Here is a 14,682-nt window from a genome sequence, read left to right as displayed (position 1 = left end):
TCAGCTGTATAAAACGATTACCCTAAAAGAATTTATATCCGAAATCAGTGTTGAATGAACTCCATAGGAGAAAGGTAATGACATTATTTCAAGAAAAATACAAAAAATACAAATAAAATCTGCCGTGGGTATCATGATAAAAGCCAAATTATTGTGTTTCTACAAAATCACAAATTGTTTTTCACAGAAAAATATGTTTTAATAGACCCTTTTCCAAAATGTATGAATAATAACAATCTGGTAACTCTTACGCTATGATATCAATTTCCATTGAATGAGACAAATTTTTATAAGGTGCTTACGGCACCATATCGTATTAATAAATTTAAGTAACATGACATATCTAAACGCATATATAAAAAATATTTGTAATGACAATGAAATGTCAAACGATGTTAGTATATTCACACTGGCTCACACCTTATTGAAATCGACTTTAACAATCTGTTGTAAAAACAAACACTAATTTGCAGAACAAATTTTGCACATTTTTCTTCAAATTTAATTTTTTATATTAAATATTAAGTAAATATTTTAGAAATGACCGCCGTTCCTCCACCCACAAATGTTTCTACCTTGCTGCCTCTTGGTAAGATCAAATAAACAAAAAATATAGAAAAAATCATATGGTTTTCTTTTACAGAATTAGTGGACAAATGCATTGGTTCTCGCATACATATTATTATGAAGAATGATAAAGAAATGGTTGGAACATTATTGGGATTTGATGATTTTGTAAATATGCTGCTGGACGATGTGACTGAATATGAAAATACTCCCGAAGGAAGACGTATAACAAAGTTAGACCAAATTCTTTTGAATGGCAACAATATAACTATGGTTGGTAGTAATCACATACGGAGGAAATCTATATTTTAAATGAATAATTGTCTCTGTTACAGTTGGTGCCTGGAGGTGATATACCGGAGTAGTGATTTCCCATATGCTGAAATAATATATTTTTAATTCATTAATTAAGAAAACACAAATGATTTAAACAATAGTTTGTTTTCGAACAAGTTACTTCTTGTTGGAAAAAGTCGACTATTTGGTAATCGATTAATTTGTAGAAAAAAAGTCGCAAAGTCAATAGTCAAATTAAAAATAATTTAGATTTGATATTAATTCTAAAATTATAAAAACCAATTAAATAATGTTTTTTTTTATTTTTATAGCAATTTTGGTAGCATTAAATTAGTATAAATATTGAAAAGGAAGTCGAAAAATAAAAAAAATAAAATAATTTCGAAATAAAATAGTTTAAAGACTCCACAATTCCAAATTGTAACAACAATTGACAATTTTTTGGAGTGGACTATTTTGACGTATCGGTAGTCTATAGATTATCAATTATAATTTTAAAAGAACGATTTGTAATATTAGTAATTGGCTTAGATAAACCTTTCCGATTATAAAAAAAGATATATTTCCATATTAACAGGATTGATGACTTTAATTTCAGAATTATTAAAAATGTGATCTTGGTTTGTTATTCACATTTTTTACGAAATAATTAAAAAACATGCATCTAAAAATAAAAATAGAATTCCTAATAACGTATATATAATACCAGGATAAAGTGGGTAAAAATAGTACTCAAAAATACAACTGTGTTTTTTTCTTTAACAAGCCTCAAATAAGTCAAAACAGTTTTGCAGCTGTCATTTCTATAAAAAGATAAATTGTGAAAATATTTTCAATAATTTCTCTAAAGAATATAATAATTTTAACTTTAAAAACCAATTCAATATTTTGTTTTAAATAAATTTATACTACTGAAACAATAAAAAATCATAGAAAGAAATGTCCAGTGAAGAAAATAGGTCAGTATTTTCCATTTTATTAATGTATAAACCGTATTGAGGTTATGTTATTCTGTACATTTTTCGTTTACATTTATTAACGTATACACAATTTTGTTACCACCTATCTATCCTTTGGTTGCAGTTATGACTCAAATAATGAGGATGGTCCGGAAGAGAAACGTTCCAAACATTCTACAGGCTCACATCATAAGAAATCTAAAAAACACAAGAAACATAAGAAATCAAATAAATCGGACAAATCGCATAAAAAACATAAAAAATCTAAGAAGAGACATCGCCACCATTCCCATTCATCGTCGGATTCGGCTTCGGAGGATGAGTCAACAACGGTGGAGAAAAGAAGGAGCGGTGCTATTAATGATAAATTTACGGAAATAATGAAAAAAGCTAATAAAGATAAAAATTGCGCTTTAAGGGTGGAGCATGATGTTAAAACAAATAAATTTTTAATAACAAAACCAAACATACAGACTGATCCGTGTAGTTTGGTGGAGGAAATTACAAAGACAATACAGACAAAGGTGTTGCCAGTTATGGAAGTTGTATCTTCCGGTAGCGAAAGTGATGTGTAAGTTAAAAATCATTACAATAATAAAACAAACATTTCCTTGAAATTTCAATTTTAAAAATTTCAGACCTGTTGATGTAGCAAGTCCTGATTTAGCCATAATAGAAGATGATCTCAATTTAGATGAATTGATGAAGCAAAAAGCCCTTTTACAAGCTCGCTTAGGTGCTTATATGTCAGACACCGAAGGTGATGGCAGTCGCTCAGGCTCATTAGCTAAACGGCCCTTGCCCGAGAATGACTTGAACTCCAAGAAGTTACCTTCTGTACCCAATACTGGTAGTGATAAGAACAAAAAGATTGAACAAAAAATTTCATCATCAACTTTATCTGCAACTAGTAAAATAAATTTAAATAATATTTCTAAAGAAAAAATTACAAACGAAAATGATGTTATATTATTGGATGATTCTAGCGGTGGTAATAACACACCGGTGGAGCAACATTCGGCCAGCAGAGAGCGATCACGTAAGGTAAGACATTCAAGTGAGCGTGAACGTGACCGTAGATCTGGTAGAGGACGTAAATCAGTGACACCACAACCGCCACACGGGATTAAAGATAAAAACGATAGACGCTCTTCAAGAGATGTTCGTGATCATCATCAAAGGCTATCACAGTCGGAGCGTCATGCACGTAATAATCGAAGTCGAAGCCGTTCTACAGGCCGCCGAGTAGATTCACATGATAGACGGCACCATGTAGAGGCTGATGAAGATCGTAATCGTCAGCGTCATAGAGAACACTATGATCAAAATCGTCAAAAAGAAGATCTACGACAAGAAATTAATAGAGATAAATTACGCGAACGTGACACCAGCCGTGACCGTGATAATAAGGGACGTGATGAGAGAACAAATCGACCTGCTGATCGTAGTGGTGGTCCAGCGAACAATCGTGGCCAGGATAGGGGACGTGATAGGGATCGCAATAGAGAGCGAGAAAGATGGATGCGTGAGAGATCACATAGTCGTAGTAAAGCCGAATCAGATCGCAAACGTGAACGCGAAAGAGAGCGTCAACGATCTGGTCGCGATCGTTCTGAACGTAACGACACTAAAGATCGTGATCGTTATCGTGGTTCTCTCAGTGAGGGACAAAAGGTTCAACAGAAAGACTCCAGTAGTGATGAGGAGGTTAATATAAATATAAACATAGATGAAGATGACGACGAAGAGAAAATCATTGAAATGAGACGAAAACAACGCGAGGAATTGTTAAAGGTAAGTTTGTTTAATTAGAGGCAATTAAATCGCTTTTATAACTCCATTATTTTATAGAAATTGGCCGGATCAAAACAAATAGATGCACCCAAACCGGCAGCAATACCTGCCCAGTCCACCTCATTATCTTCCTCAGCCACCAACTCCAATAATGGTAGTGATAAACGTAAAAATTCATTTAGTCCGGACAAAAAACCTTCCCCAACAAAACAACGTAGATCTCGTACGCGTTCACCGTTGACATCGGAGTCGTCGTCTCGTCATCCCACAGAACAAAATGATGTTACGCCACCAGACTCTAAAGAATATCAAGATAATAATAACAAATCTATCAATAATAAGGAAAAAGAAAAAAGACCAGAATGGGATATGTTTGCCGATCAAGATGTTGATTCCAATTTCGATGTGAGTCGTTGGCTTGTAAATTTCATACTAATTAAAAAAATTGTTTTAACAAGTTTAAATAGATAATTGCAAACAGCACTTAACGTTTGATATTAAAGATATTTGTTTTGCTATTTTACAGTCACCCAGTACCATAGTACAAAATAAAAATATGGCTGAAAATCCAGCTCTCACTGATAATTGGGATGACGCCGAAGGTTATTATCGAGTACGTATTGGAGAAGTCTTAGATACTCGTTATGTTGTTTGCGGCTATACGGGTCAAGGTGTTTTCAGTAATGTTATAAGAGCCCGAGATCAAGCCAGAGGAAATGCAAATGTTGCTGTTAAAATTATACGTAACAATGAAATCATGTAAGTAATGGATGAATAAATGTAACATTTTATGTTCTAAACCTATTTTGCTTTAAGGCATAAAACTGGCTTACGTGAATTGGAAATATTAAAGAAACTTAACGATGCCGATCCTGATGATCGTTTTCATTGTTTGCGCTTATATAGACACTTCTTCCACAAACAGGCAAGTTAAAGATTTATCATCTAATATCAGGATATTTATTGTCATTTTTTTTATTACAGCATTTGTGCATGGTATTTGAACCATTGGCCATGAATTTACGTGAAGTTCTTAAGAAATATGGTAAAAATGTTGGTTTACACATTAAAGCTGTGCGCAGTTATACACAACAATTGTTCTTAGCTTTAAAGTTGTTAAAGAAAACTGGCATATTACATGCCGACATAAAACCCGACAATATATTAGTTAACGAAAATAACTTAATATTAAAATTATGTGATTTTGGTTCAGCCTCCACCATAAACGATAACGAAATCACACCCTATTTAATATCAAGATTTTATCGTGCACCAGAAATTATTTTGGGCATACCTTATGATTATGGTATTGATATGTGGTCAGCTGGATGTACTATTTATGAATTGTACACAGGCAAAATACTCTTTAGTGGCAAAAGTAATAATCAAATGTTGAAATATTTTATGGATTTGAAAGGTGGGTTTTTGTCTTTATTTGTTTTTTTTTAAGAGTTTATAAATTTTACATTGATTTCTAATGAAATGTTAAACAATTTTTATTTTAAGGTAAAATTCCTAATCGCATTATACGTAAAGGACAATTTAAAGATCAGCATTTTGATCAAAGTTGTAATTTCCTATATCATGAAATCGATAAAGTTACAGAAAGGGTAAGTTAATATTTTTATATGTTTATTATAGATTTTAGGGTTATTCCTATGAATATGGGAGTCGCTTTAACGTTTTATTTTTCTGATGAAAATCTTTCAAATCGGGTTATAAGTAGCTGAATGTCATAAATGTTCAGATGATCACGATTACGATCACAACCTTGCTGTCATAAGGTTCATAACGAATGTGAACATTACAGCTGTTTTCCTTTTCTTTAACATTTTATCTATATTTATCGGTTTTTATTGTTTAAGACGATTCCTTTCTCTCTCGCTAAGAAATCTACATAACAGTAATTTCTTTATCATAATTCTCTTTTATCTATGTAATCAAGGCATGAGAGTGTTAAAAAATTAAATACTTATCCTTTTTTTTAATTTTAACGGGTTATTTTGATACACTTGACCTTCGTGAGAAGGGTATATATATATAAGTTTGTCATTCCGTTTGTAATTTCTATAATATAATTTTCCGACCCTATAAAGTAAATATGTATATTCTGGATCCTTATAGATAGCGGTCTGTCGGTCTGTCTTTCTGTATCTTTGTTGAAATCAGTTTTTAGAGAACCCCAGATATCGGCGAAATCCGAATCTTCAATAATTCTGTTAGACATGCTTTCGAAAGATCGCTATTTAAAATTGGCAAAATCGGTCCATAAATAAGCATAAATCCGAGACAACCTCTAAAAATTTCATCAAAAATTCATGCTCAAATTGAAATTACAAAATACATAATCATACGGTAAATTTTGCTTTTGTACTAAAAACAAGGCAGATAGAGAGAGTAGCAGAGCTAGAGTAGCAAAGCGAGAGCAGCACTAGTGTGTTGTTATTGGCTAGAAACATGAAATTAATTATGTGGAGCCTGGCTTAAGTAAGAAGTCATAAAAAATTAACTTTTTGGTACATTTTCGTTTTTTAAAAGGTGCTTTTTGAATTTTCTACAATATTGAACCTAGAAATATGAAATGAAGTATGTAGAGTCTGAGGTGAGAATACATAAAAGGGAACTTTTAGGTACTTTTTCGTTTTACAAAAGGTACTTTTTGAGTTTTCTACAATAATGAACTCAGAAACATGTAGAGCCCGGATTAGACGAGAACAAATCAATGGGGATTTTTTTGTACTTTTTCGTTCTGCAAAAGTACTTTTTGAATTTTCTATAATATTAAATCTAGAAACATGAAATTAGTTATGTATAGTCCGGATTAGACAAAAACACATCAAGGGGGATTTTTTTGGTACTTTTTCGTTCTACAAAAAGTATTTTTTGAATTTTCTATAATATTGAACCTAGAAACATGAAATGAAGTATGTAGAGTCGAAATTTGGTGAGAACCGGAAAAAGTGAACTTTTTGCTACTTTTTTGTTTTTAAAAGGTACTTTTTGAATTTTCTCTAATATAAAACCTAGAAATATGAAATTAAGTATTTACAGTCTGAATTAGGTGAGAACCCATAAAGGGAACTTTTGGGTACTTTTTCGTTTTTCAAAATGTACTCTTTTGAATTTTCTATAATATTGAATCTAGAAACATGAATTTAAGCATGACTGGCTGCTTTTTTAACACGCCATGGTGAAGTGTATATAAGATTCGGCATAGTCGAATATAAAACTCTTACTTGTTACTAAATAAAATTTATATTTATTTATTTGTTTGTTTTTTTACTTTAGGAAAAAATTGTTGTAATGCCGGTCATCAAAGCTTCACGCAACTTACAACAAGAATTAATAGCCGATCAAAATCTACCCGATGATCAGCATCGTAAAGTGACACAACTTAAAGATTTACTGGATAATATGTTTGCTCTGGATCCCTCTAAACGTATTTCATTGAATCAGGCTCTAACACATCCGTTCATACAGGAAAAGATGTAAACTCATAACAGAAAATTCATTACCCACCAACATTTGGCCTTTACAATGGAAAATGGCTTAAAACACAAAGACAGACAAGAACTTGGTTAAACAAAGTTAAATGTAATTTTTTCCTCTTTATAAAAAAAACTTTATTTTAAAATTTTAGTACATAATAATTAAAAGTTTTTTTTTGAAAAAAGATAAAATACTTTATATAAAAAAGTAATTGAAAGTATGTAGTTAAATTGGCAAAATACATTCAGCAAACAAAGAAATTGTTTATGAAAGAAGTGAACAAAAAAATTAAAACAAAAGTTTTGTTTAATAGTTTTGACTCTGATGCTTTGATTTTAGAAATTTTGTAAAAAGATGAATGCAAACAGCAAAAACAAACAAAAATCATTTAACAGAAAAAAAACTTAATTTATTTATTAACTTCTAATATAAAGCATGCTGTTTAATTCAGCTGTTAGTTAACTACAGTTGATATAGACTATATATACAGAACATACCTACATACATACTTATATATTAAACATATATTCATATTAAAATTGTAGTGTTTCTTATTTTAAACTATTTTTATTATTAATAAGCCTATTAAGAGATATTTGTTTAGTAAAGATTTTAATTATTGTCTATAATGACCAAGAAATGAAACCAAAAAAGAAAAAAAAAAAACAAAAAAAAAAGCATGTATTTGTATTTTATTCTTTTTTAACATGTTGATTATTAGTTGGCACGTTTTACTAATCTCTTTACCTTTTCAGAATGGAGTCTCTAAAATTAAGATGATGCTAATTCACCATCTGCAGAGGATAGAACTCTCTTCCAAACTAAACATAAAAAGTTTACACAAACAAAATTTTTGAGAAAGAGTACAACTCTGGTAATAATATGGGCAATATCTCTATCACTCTATATAATTTTGTTTATTTAACTTAAGAATCATTTAATTATTTTCAAACCTTTTTTTTCCAAGAAATGAAAACATATTAAATGATTCTTTTAACAATAAATTTTTATTGTATTGTTAAATATTCTTCTTATTACACTTTCACTAAAGTGTTTGTTGTTTTTTTCTCTTTTTTCCGAATTTACAGAATTTTGATTGCCGTTAATAATGTGTGTGTGTGAGACTTTTCAAAGAGATTTTTGTTAGAAAAGTGTTTTAAAAGTAATTTGGTATAGAAATGTCGTAAGTCGCTAAAGTTTTATTGAACTTAATGCATATTATTTAACTAAATAATTTATTTTTTTCATTCAATTAGGTGAAAAATTGGAGAAATCTTGATGTTTGACCAGGCATGTTACAGAGTATGTCATATATAAATGTAACAGGTTTGAATTAAATTGTTATTGTTAATAGTTAAAAAAATATTTTCGATGAAAACACATTTATGCGAATAATATATTATACTGAGAATTATATACTTATGAACAACATTACGGCCAACACAATTATAACAAAATTTTAAACCCATTACCTAAAACGCAAACTGTCATACCTTACATTTCGAAAATTTTACAGTAGAAACAAACAACTATTTAATTTAAAAAATTAGATTTAATGAGCGCAATGTATTTTTGTCAGTTAAACAGAGATTGACGGAGGTATTGAGGTTATTTCTATCATTTAGTTACACCCCTTAAAAGGATTGATTGATAATGTTTGTAGGGTGAGCAGTCTTTACGAATGTATGCAAGTTGCAATCCCGCACAAAGGCCAGAGTTGGTCTGATTAATAGCAACGAATGTTTTGTTATTCAGGCGGAGATCTTAGCAATTCGAGAAGCCATAGATAACATTAAACCACACATTACTAGGGGATCAGAATAATCCTTTATGTTGACAGTCAGGCATCTATTAGAACTTACTCGTTACATTCAAGCATGATAACTTGCTACATTTCTATTAGGGCTGCCAATTATTCGATTTTTAAGTCATTCGAATAAAAACTTGCAATATTTTTTTTACACGAGTAGTCGATTAAATTTTAAAAATTGTTCGATTATTCGAAAGAATAAGGAATAAAAGTTTTTATTTGAATAATTTAATAAAATAAAAATAAAACTTGCCAAACACCTCCAAAATCTTATTATACGGATATAGAACGGATATGCATACATTGATGCACTTATAAGTCAGTAACTTAATTGAATCTCAACCTATATTAAATTTCTCAGCTGATTTAAAATTAGAATCTGAGGCCTTTAATGATATATGTATACGATGTTTAACTTACGTGAGGAAATATGTGTACATTTTATCAGCTAACATATTTTTACTATATAGTCCAAACGGGACGAGCTAGAGAGATGGGCAATATCGTTCTACGATTTAAAGATCATAAAGATTATAAAGATCATATTAGAAAATTACTTAAACGTACATATGTAACTCGCTTAAAAACAACAGAATTGCCATTAAATTCTACTGAAACAGGTTTTATGGGAACTATCTGTTTAATTAATTGCAAAATTAAAAAATGCAAAGAATCACTTCTAAACATTACAATATATAAATTTTTATAAATTGCAAAAAGTATTAAAAGATTTCATTCAATTATAAAAGATCTTTAAAAACTCTATACATTTACCATTTGATTTACAAAATATTACGTTATTTTTTGCTCAGTTTGTATTTTATATTAAATGAGAAATTTTTTATTCTTTAAAAGAAATCTAATTTTTTTCTCGATTAATTGAATAATTTAATTCGAATGACAACCCTAATTACTATAGACAAATCTTCGAAAGTTCAAAGACTGTTTATACCCTACACCACTATAGTGGGAAGGGTATTATGCGTTTGTGCTGATGTTTGTAACGCACTAAAATATTAATACTATACCCACCTTTAAGTATACCGATCGACTCATAATCACTTTCTGTATTGATTTAATTGTTATCAAAGTACAGATCGCAATTTTTAAGATAATTTGATGATTTGGCATATATGTTTCTTTTGACCCAAGGACGAAGCCTATTGAAAATAGTTAAAATCGGTCCATTATTTCACCTAGACCCCATACAACTGAACCCCCCGAAAAGGGCTTTTGAGCTCATAATTCTGTATAATATAAATGTATCTCGATAAAAGTTCGCACAACTAAGTTTTATACAAGCCTTAATGACCTTGCCGAATTTCTAAATGATCGGACTTCATTTGACTTTAGCCCCCATTCGGAAAATGACTTGAATATCCGCAATTCACTTATTAACACTGTTATTGCAATGAAATTTATCACAGACAATTATTATATAAATATAAAGCTATCCAGTCCATTTCATCGGTATCAATTCACATTTGCTACATTGCCCATATAAAACCATTTTCAGCAAAAAAGTTTTACGTCAATAAATTGCTTAAATAAATCGGAGTCAAGGTAATATTCCAGACAAATGCTTTATTATGTTCCTAATAGAATATTCATAACTGGTGTATGGTATCATATGGTCGGTCACGCCCGACTACACTTTTTTACTTGTTTAAGAATTGACAATGTTGTTGCTGCAATTCGACTGCGATCCAAAGTTCTATCCTAGAGTAAAATCGGTTGATACAGCTATCGTTGAGTTGAAAAACTTTGGTCGTTTAAGACTCGAATCGTTTCGGAGCAAAGATTCAATTGTCGTGGAGACGATACGCAAACGGCTTTTAAAGTTGTAAATATAGCCTTATATGTTGATAGCACCTTTTCTTTTTAAGGTGACAGATTTTGGTCGGTAATATCCAAATAAAAGTATTTATTTAAACCTAGTTTAGTGTAGGTTTTGTGTTTCTTAGTAATCAGTAACGTCACTCATTATCTTAGTTTAACTGAGTGTTATTGGTCAATTAAACCTATAAAATAATAATTTTGGAAGAAGAAAAACTTTATAAGTAATAGTAATTTTCTGATAAGATTTGAAATTTAAATATACACACGAGAATTTTTTGAAAGTTATACATTTTATACAGTAGTTTTTGTCGTCCTTTATACATTTTATTAATACGAGGATACGTCGATATCACGACTTCCTCACTATGTTACTCACCAGTAGGTTTTCTTCGAAGATTTAAACAAATTGTAGAAGAAACTTTATAAAAATATTAAAAAAAAAAATAATAGAATTTTTGATTTTTAAACAAATTGTAGAAGAAACTATAAAAAAATAGAATTTTTGGTTTTCAACAAATAATTTTTTGAGAAATTTTAACATTGACTGATGGCAGCATTTAAAATTTCGAATTCGCAAAACCTACGACTTAAAGTGTGTTTTATTCAAATATGTACAAATCATTTAAATCCCCGAAAAAGGAAGTATTTGTGGATTTGTATCTCGATAAATTTTAATAGATCGTCTATGCTACATGATAACCAACTTTCTATGCTGTGAAAATACATATCGTCATATGAAATTAAAAAGGCCCTAAGTTACAAAAAAGTCAAAATCGACCTTTTGATTAATTATTATGCACCGTATCAAAATACATGTTCCTGCAAAATTTTACACTCCCACAATTAAAATCAACGTCCCTATCAACGATATTCTAAAAAATTATATTCTAAAATTACCTTAAAATTCATGAAAATTTTAAAATTCTTTTGAATTTTTAACTTCGAAATTGTAAAATGTTGTAAGTTGGCATTAAATAAAACCAAAATGACACTTTTAGTAAATCCTGCGATTTAAAGTTTACTTTAACAGTTTTAGAATTTTTTAAAGATAACTTCCTATTGTCGAACATCTACACGTTAACAAAGAAGCCTTATGCCTTCCATGTTTCGGCCTATTTGACCAACGAGTTAAAAATGTTGAACCTTACTATTTTTAATGTAACTTACGCCCTTTTGGTTTTCAGAAAAAGCTAATTCTCAAGGGCGTAATTCTCAAGTTTGCGAACACCGCAAATTTTTCTTCAAATACTAATTTCTTAATAAAATTTAAGCTTAAATTTAGGCAATATTGAACATTTTTGGTTTATTAATCATTTTAGAAGGTTTTTTGCATCTCCAGAAAAAATTTGTTCAATGTAACTTTTTTATAATAGAACGTAGAGCGATTATTAAAAATATAACTTCACATAAATTTTAATTTATTTCAATTTTTTATTGCACTTTAATTTAGAAATTATTTATAATTTTTTCAAAAATTTTTTTCCAAAACTTTAAAAATTAATTAGTTAAACTATTTTGTTCTTTACTAGTAAGCTTATAAAAACTTCTTAAAAATATATAATTTATAATTTTCTCCACTTGAAAACTTATTCTTATCCGAAAATAAAATGTAAAAATATTCGGATAATAATAACAAATCAAACAGACATAATGAAATTCATCATATTTTCTGCGTCAACTTTTTTTAACCAAATTAATTCATAATTCATACATTATCACAAGACACTATCATGGGTGGTGCTTTCGGAGAATGGCGTATACCGAAAGAATAAGCTGGGGATGATTTACCCGGCTTATAGTTTGTGCGATCGTAGGCATTCGAACCGGGCACTATAGACTTATCAACAATTTTTGAGCGGGGATACATGGAATATTCTGGTGCTTTTGACTTTGTTACTTTTAAATTACTGGCAGGATAATTAGCCGGTCCTGGAGAGCCGGCCTTGTCTTTTAAAGCTGTCTTTATGCCTCTGTAAATAACAAAAGATAGCATAGATAAGAAGTGAAGAATTAAAAACTAACAGATTGATTATGTACATGCTATAAGCCGGAGCTGATTTTTTAACTACGCCATCTTTAATGCCATAGGCATTAGGTCCGGGGCATATATTTTTAAAACGAAAATTATCACGTCGACCCATAGAATATGAGGGTGGAGCTGTGATATTTACATACGGTCTTTTTGATACATCATAATTCGCTGGGCCTGGACCTATATTTCTGGTATCTTTTGTTTTGGAATAATATTAGTTGATTCAACAATTTATATAGAGTGTGTGTAAATAAAATATCTTTATGTATATACCTTTAACAAATGTTCTAGCCGCCATACTGTACACTTTACTAGTTACTCTTCCATAACGAGTTAAATTTTGCGTGTTAATACCAGGACCTGGTGTTATACTAACATTTTTAACTTTCAATCTACCACCCATTGTATATTGTGGACTACGCTGTTTGCGCTGATCATGTTTTTCATAGCCAATTGTTGGGGGTAGGGAATAAGCAGGACCCGGACCTTTTAGAAATATCGTTTAAATATGATTAATTCAATTATTAATTATTTTACCTATTGAACCCATTGTATGCGAATTATGTTAACAGATGAATTATACAATTAATTTCGATTTTTTTAATTTAGTCGGAAAACTTAAAGCTAAAATAAAAGAAAATTTTTGTCGAGTAAAGAAAATGAAGTAAATAAACATTTTAATTAAAAATATACTTTTTTTAAATTGTGACAATTTAAGAAATGTTATATGACTAGTCGGTTCACATCAATAAAATAATGATCATTGAAAAACATAAAGATAAACAGGTTCGAACAAAGATTTGTATGTTTTATAAAACTATATGAGGACCACATAATAAAGCTATGCATTACATCAGAATTATCCCAAAAATACACCCTTGATCCGCAACATAGTCCTATATAATGCAGGATATGAACATTCTTTTTATCAAAAAAACTTGATCCATGCCTGCATTACATTAGACAACTCAACTGATCGTGTATCCAAAGTGGAGTAGTTTTTGGATTACTTTAATAGATCATACACTCTATTCATTTTTGCATAGCAATTCGTTCCTATTCGAAGTTCCGTCACAAAAATAAACACTTACGATCGTAAAACGTGGAATACACATAATCGTTAAACATTAAAATAAAATGGAATTGCTTCTTCTTTTTCTTGCGATTTCGGTATTTTTAGAATACCACGATCGTTGCGTAACTGAATGCGGCAACGTAATCGAAATGCAAAATAGGGGTGAATATTTTTTATATCATGTGTACGTCTGTCTGTTTGCCCAATTGTGTGTCAATATACACCTTGTGCACAAGCAACAGGTAGCAATAATTATAATAATAAATATAATTTGATTAAATTTGTCACATACACATCTTTTGACCCATGGACGAAGCCTATTGATACATCGGAATAGGGCTTTTGTGTTCATGATTAAGATAAATGTTCTTGTATTTCTCTATTCTTCATACAAATTCCGCTTCAGATAATAACATGATTTTAAAAATTTACTAATATTTATTTAATTTTTTATTAAACTACATTAAAACAAATGACCAAATCTTTAATGTTTTTTATAATCTGGCAAAATTAAAGGTACCGAACGATTGGAGTAACGTCTACCAAATGAGTATGATGGTGCTGTCTTTCCGGGTCTATAGTTGCTGCGATCATATGCATTTGCTGCGGGTACATTTGGATATCGAATTTTCGTGCGTGAACCAATACTGTATTGCGGGCTAGACGATTTCAGCAAAGAAATATTGCTTGCATCGTATAGTGCTGGACCCGGTGAACGGAACTTTTCATTGAATGGCACCATAATTGAATAACGACTTTTGCTATTAAGTGGACGATATCTAGAATGTTTTATAAGTTTTACTTATGGTTGTAAAGGTAA

The 14,682-nt window shown here is 30.2% G+C and overlaps 3 protein-coding genes across 4 annotated transcripts; 2 read left to right on the top strand and 1 right to left on the bottom strand.

Annotated features, from left to right (window-relative positions):
• Positions 1 to 388: 388 nt before the first annotated feature.
• Positions 389 to 1,151, top strand: LOC111675806 (U6 snRNA-associated Sm-like protein LSm5). The gene is made up of 3 exons (XM_023436646.2): positions 389 to 589; positions 644 to 840; positions 903 to 1,151. Exons 1-3 carry the CDS (start codon positions 541 to 543, stop codon positions 930 to 932), a joined length of 276 nt encoding a protein of 91 aa, XP_023292414.1. The 5' UTR covers positions 389 to 540; the 3' UTR covers positions 933 to 1,151.
• A 501-nt stretch (positions 1,152 to 1,652) lies between these two features.
• On the top strand, positions 1,653 to 7,947 carry LOC111675762 (serine/threonine-protein kinase PRP4 homolog). Of its 2 annotated transcripts, XR_006940532.1 has the most exons (10): positions 1,653 to 1,823; positions 1,948 to 2,394; positions 2,462 to 3,617; positions 3,675 to 4,022; positions 4,144 to 4,376; positions 4,434 to 4,542; positions 4,602 to 5,034; positions 5,124 to 5,227; positions 6,906 to 7,211; positions 7,862 to 7,947. XR_006940532.1 is itself a non-coding variant. In XM_023436593.2 (9 exons), exons 1-9 carry the CDS (start codon positions 1,804 to 1,806, stop codon positions 7,107 to 7,109), a joined length of 3,054 nt encoding a protein of 1,017 aa, XP_023292361.2. In that variant the 5' UTR covers positions 1,653 to 1,803; the 3' UTR covers positions 7,110 to 7,742. The 2 variants fall into 2 exon arrangements, 1 of the variants encoding a protein (XP_023292361.2); XM_023436593.2 differs by lacking the exon at positions 7,862 to 7,947 and having other exon boundaries at positions 6,906 to 7,742.
• A 4,203-nt stretch (positions 7,948 to 12,150) lies between these two features.
• Positions 12,151 to 13,699, bottom strand: LOC111675803 (outer dense fiber protein 3-like). Its single transcript, XM_023436644.2, has 4 exons — positions 13,325 to 13,699; positions 13,061 to 13,273; positions 12,793 to 12,982; positions 12,151 to 12,725 (listed from the first exon to the last, which is right to left on the bottom strand). Exons 1-4 carry the CDS (start codon positions 13,335 to 13,337, stop codon positions 12,461 to 12,463), a joined length of 681 nt encoding a protein of 226 aa, XP_023292412.1. The 5' UTR covers positions 13,338 to 13,699; the 3' UTR covers positions 12,151 to 12,460.
• Between the last annotated feature and the right edge of the window lie 983 nt (positions 13,700 to 14,682).

Source organism: Lucilia cuprina, chromosome 4 (genome assembly GCF_022045245.1).
Source record: "Lucilia cuprina isolate Lc7/37 chromosome 4, ASM2204524v1, whole genome shotgun sequence".
In the NCBI taxonomy this organism is placed as follows: Eukaryota; Metazoa; Arthropoda; class Insecta; order Diptera; family Calliphoridae; genus Lucilia; species Lucilia cuprina.
The sequence above is the reverse complement of the archived record's forward strand: the minus strand, read 5'-3'. Positions and strand labels throughout refer to the sequence as shown.

What these genes read in the sequence shown, in the direction of transcription:
- LOC111675806 (XM_023436646.2), top strand. Translation starts at nt 541, where the DNA reads ATGACCGCCGTTCCTCCACCCACAAATGTTTCTACCTTGCTGCCTCTT. An exon ending in TTCTACCTTGCTGCCTCTTG is followed by an intron (nt 590 to 643) that starts GTAAGATCAAAT and finishes TTTCTTTTACAG; the next exon opens with AATTAGTGGACAAATGCATT. An exon ending in ATGGCAACAATATAACTATG is followed by an intron (nt 841 to 902) that starts GTTGGTAGTAAT and finishes TCTCTGTTACAG; the next exon opens with TTGGTGCCTGGAGGTGATAT.
- LOC111675762 (XM_023436593.2), top strand. Translation starts at nt 1,804, where the DNA reads ATGTCCAGTGAAGAAAATAG. An exon ending in TCCGGTAGCGAAAGTGATGT is followed by an intron (nt 2,395 to 2,461) that starts GTAAGTTAAAAA and finishes TAAAAATTTCAG; the next exon opens with ACCTGTTGATGTAGCAAGTC. An exon ending in AACGCGAGGAATTGTTAAAG is followed by an intron (nt 3,618 to 3,674) that starts GTAAGTTTGTTT and finishes ATTATTTTATAG; the next exon opens with AAATTGGCCGGATCAAAACA.
- LOC111675803 (XM_023436644.2), bottom strand. An exon ending in GGCTAGAACATTTGTTAAAG is followed by an intron (nt 12,983 to 13,060) that starts GTATATACATAA and finishes CCAAAACAAAAG; the next exon opens with ATACCAGAAATATAGGTCCA. An exon ending in TCAGCTCCGGCTTATAGCAT is followed by an intron (nt 12,726 to 12,792) that starts GTACATAATCAA and finishes TGTTATTTACAG; the next exon opens with AGGCATAAAGACAGCTTTAA.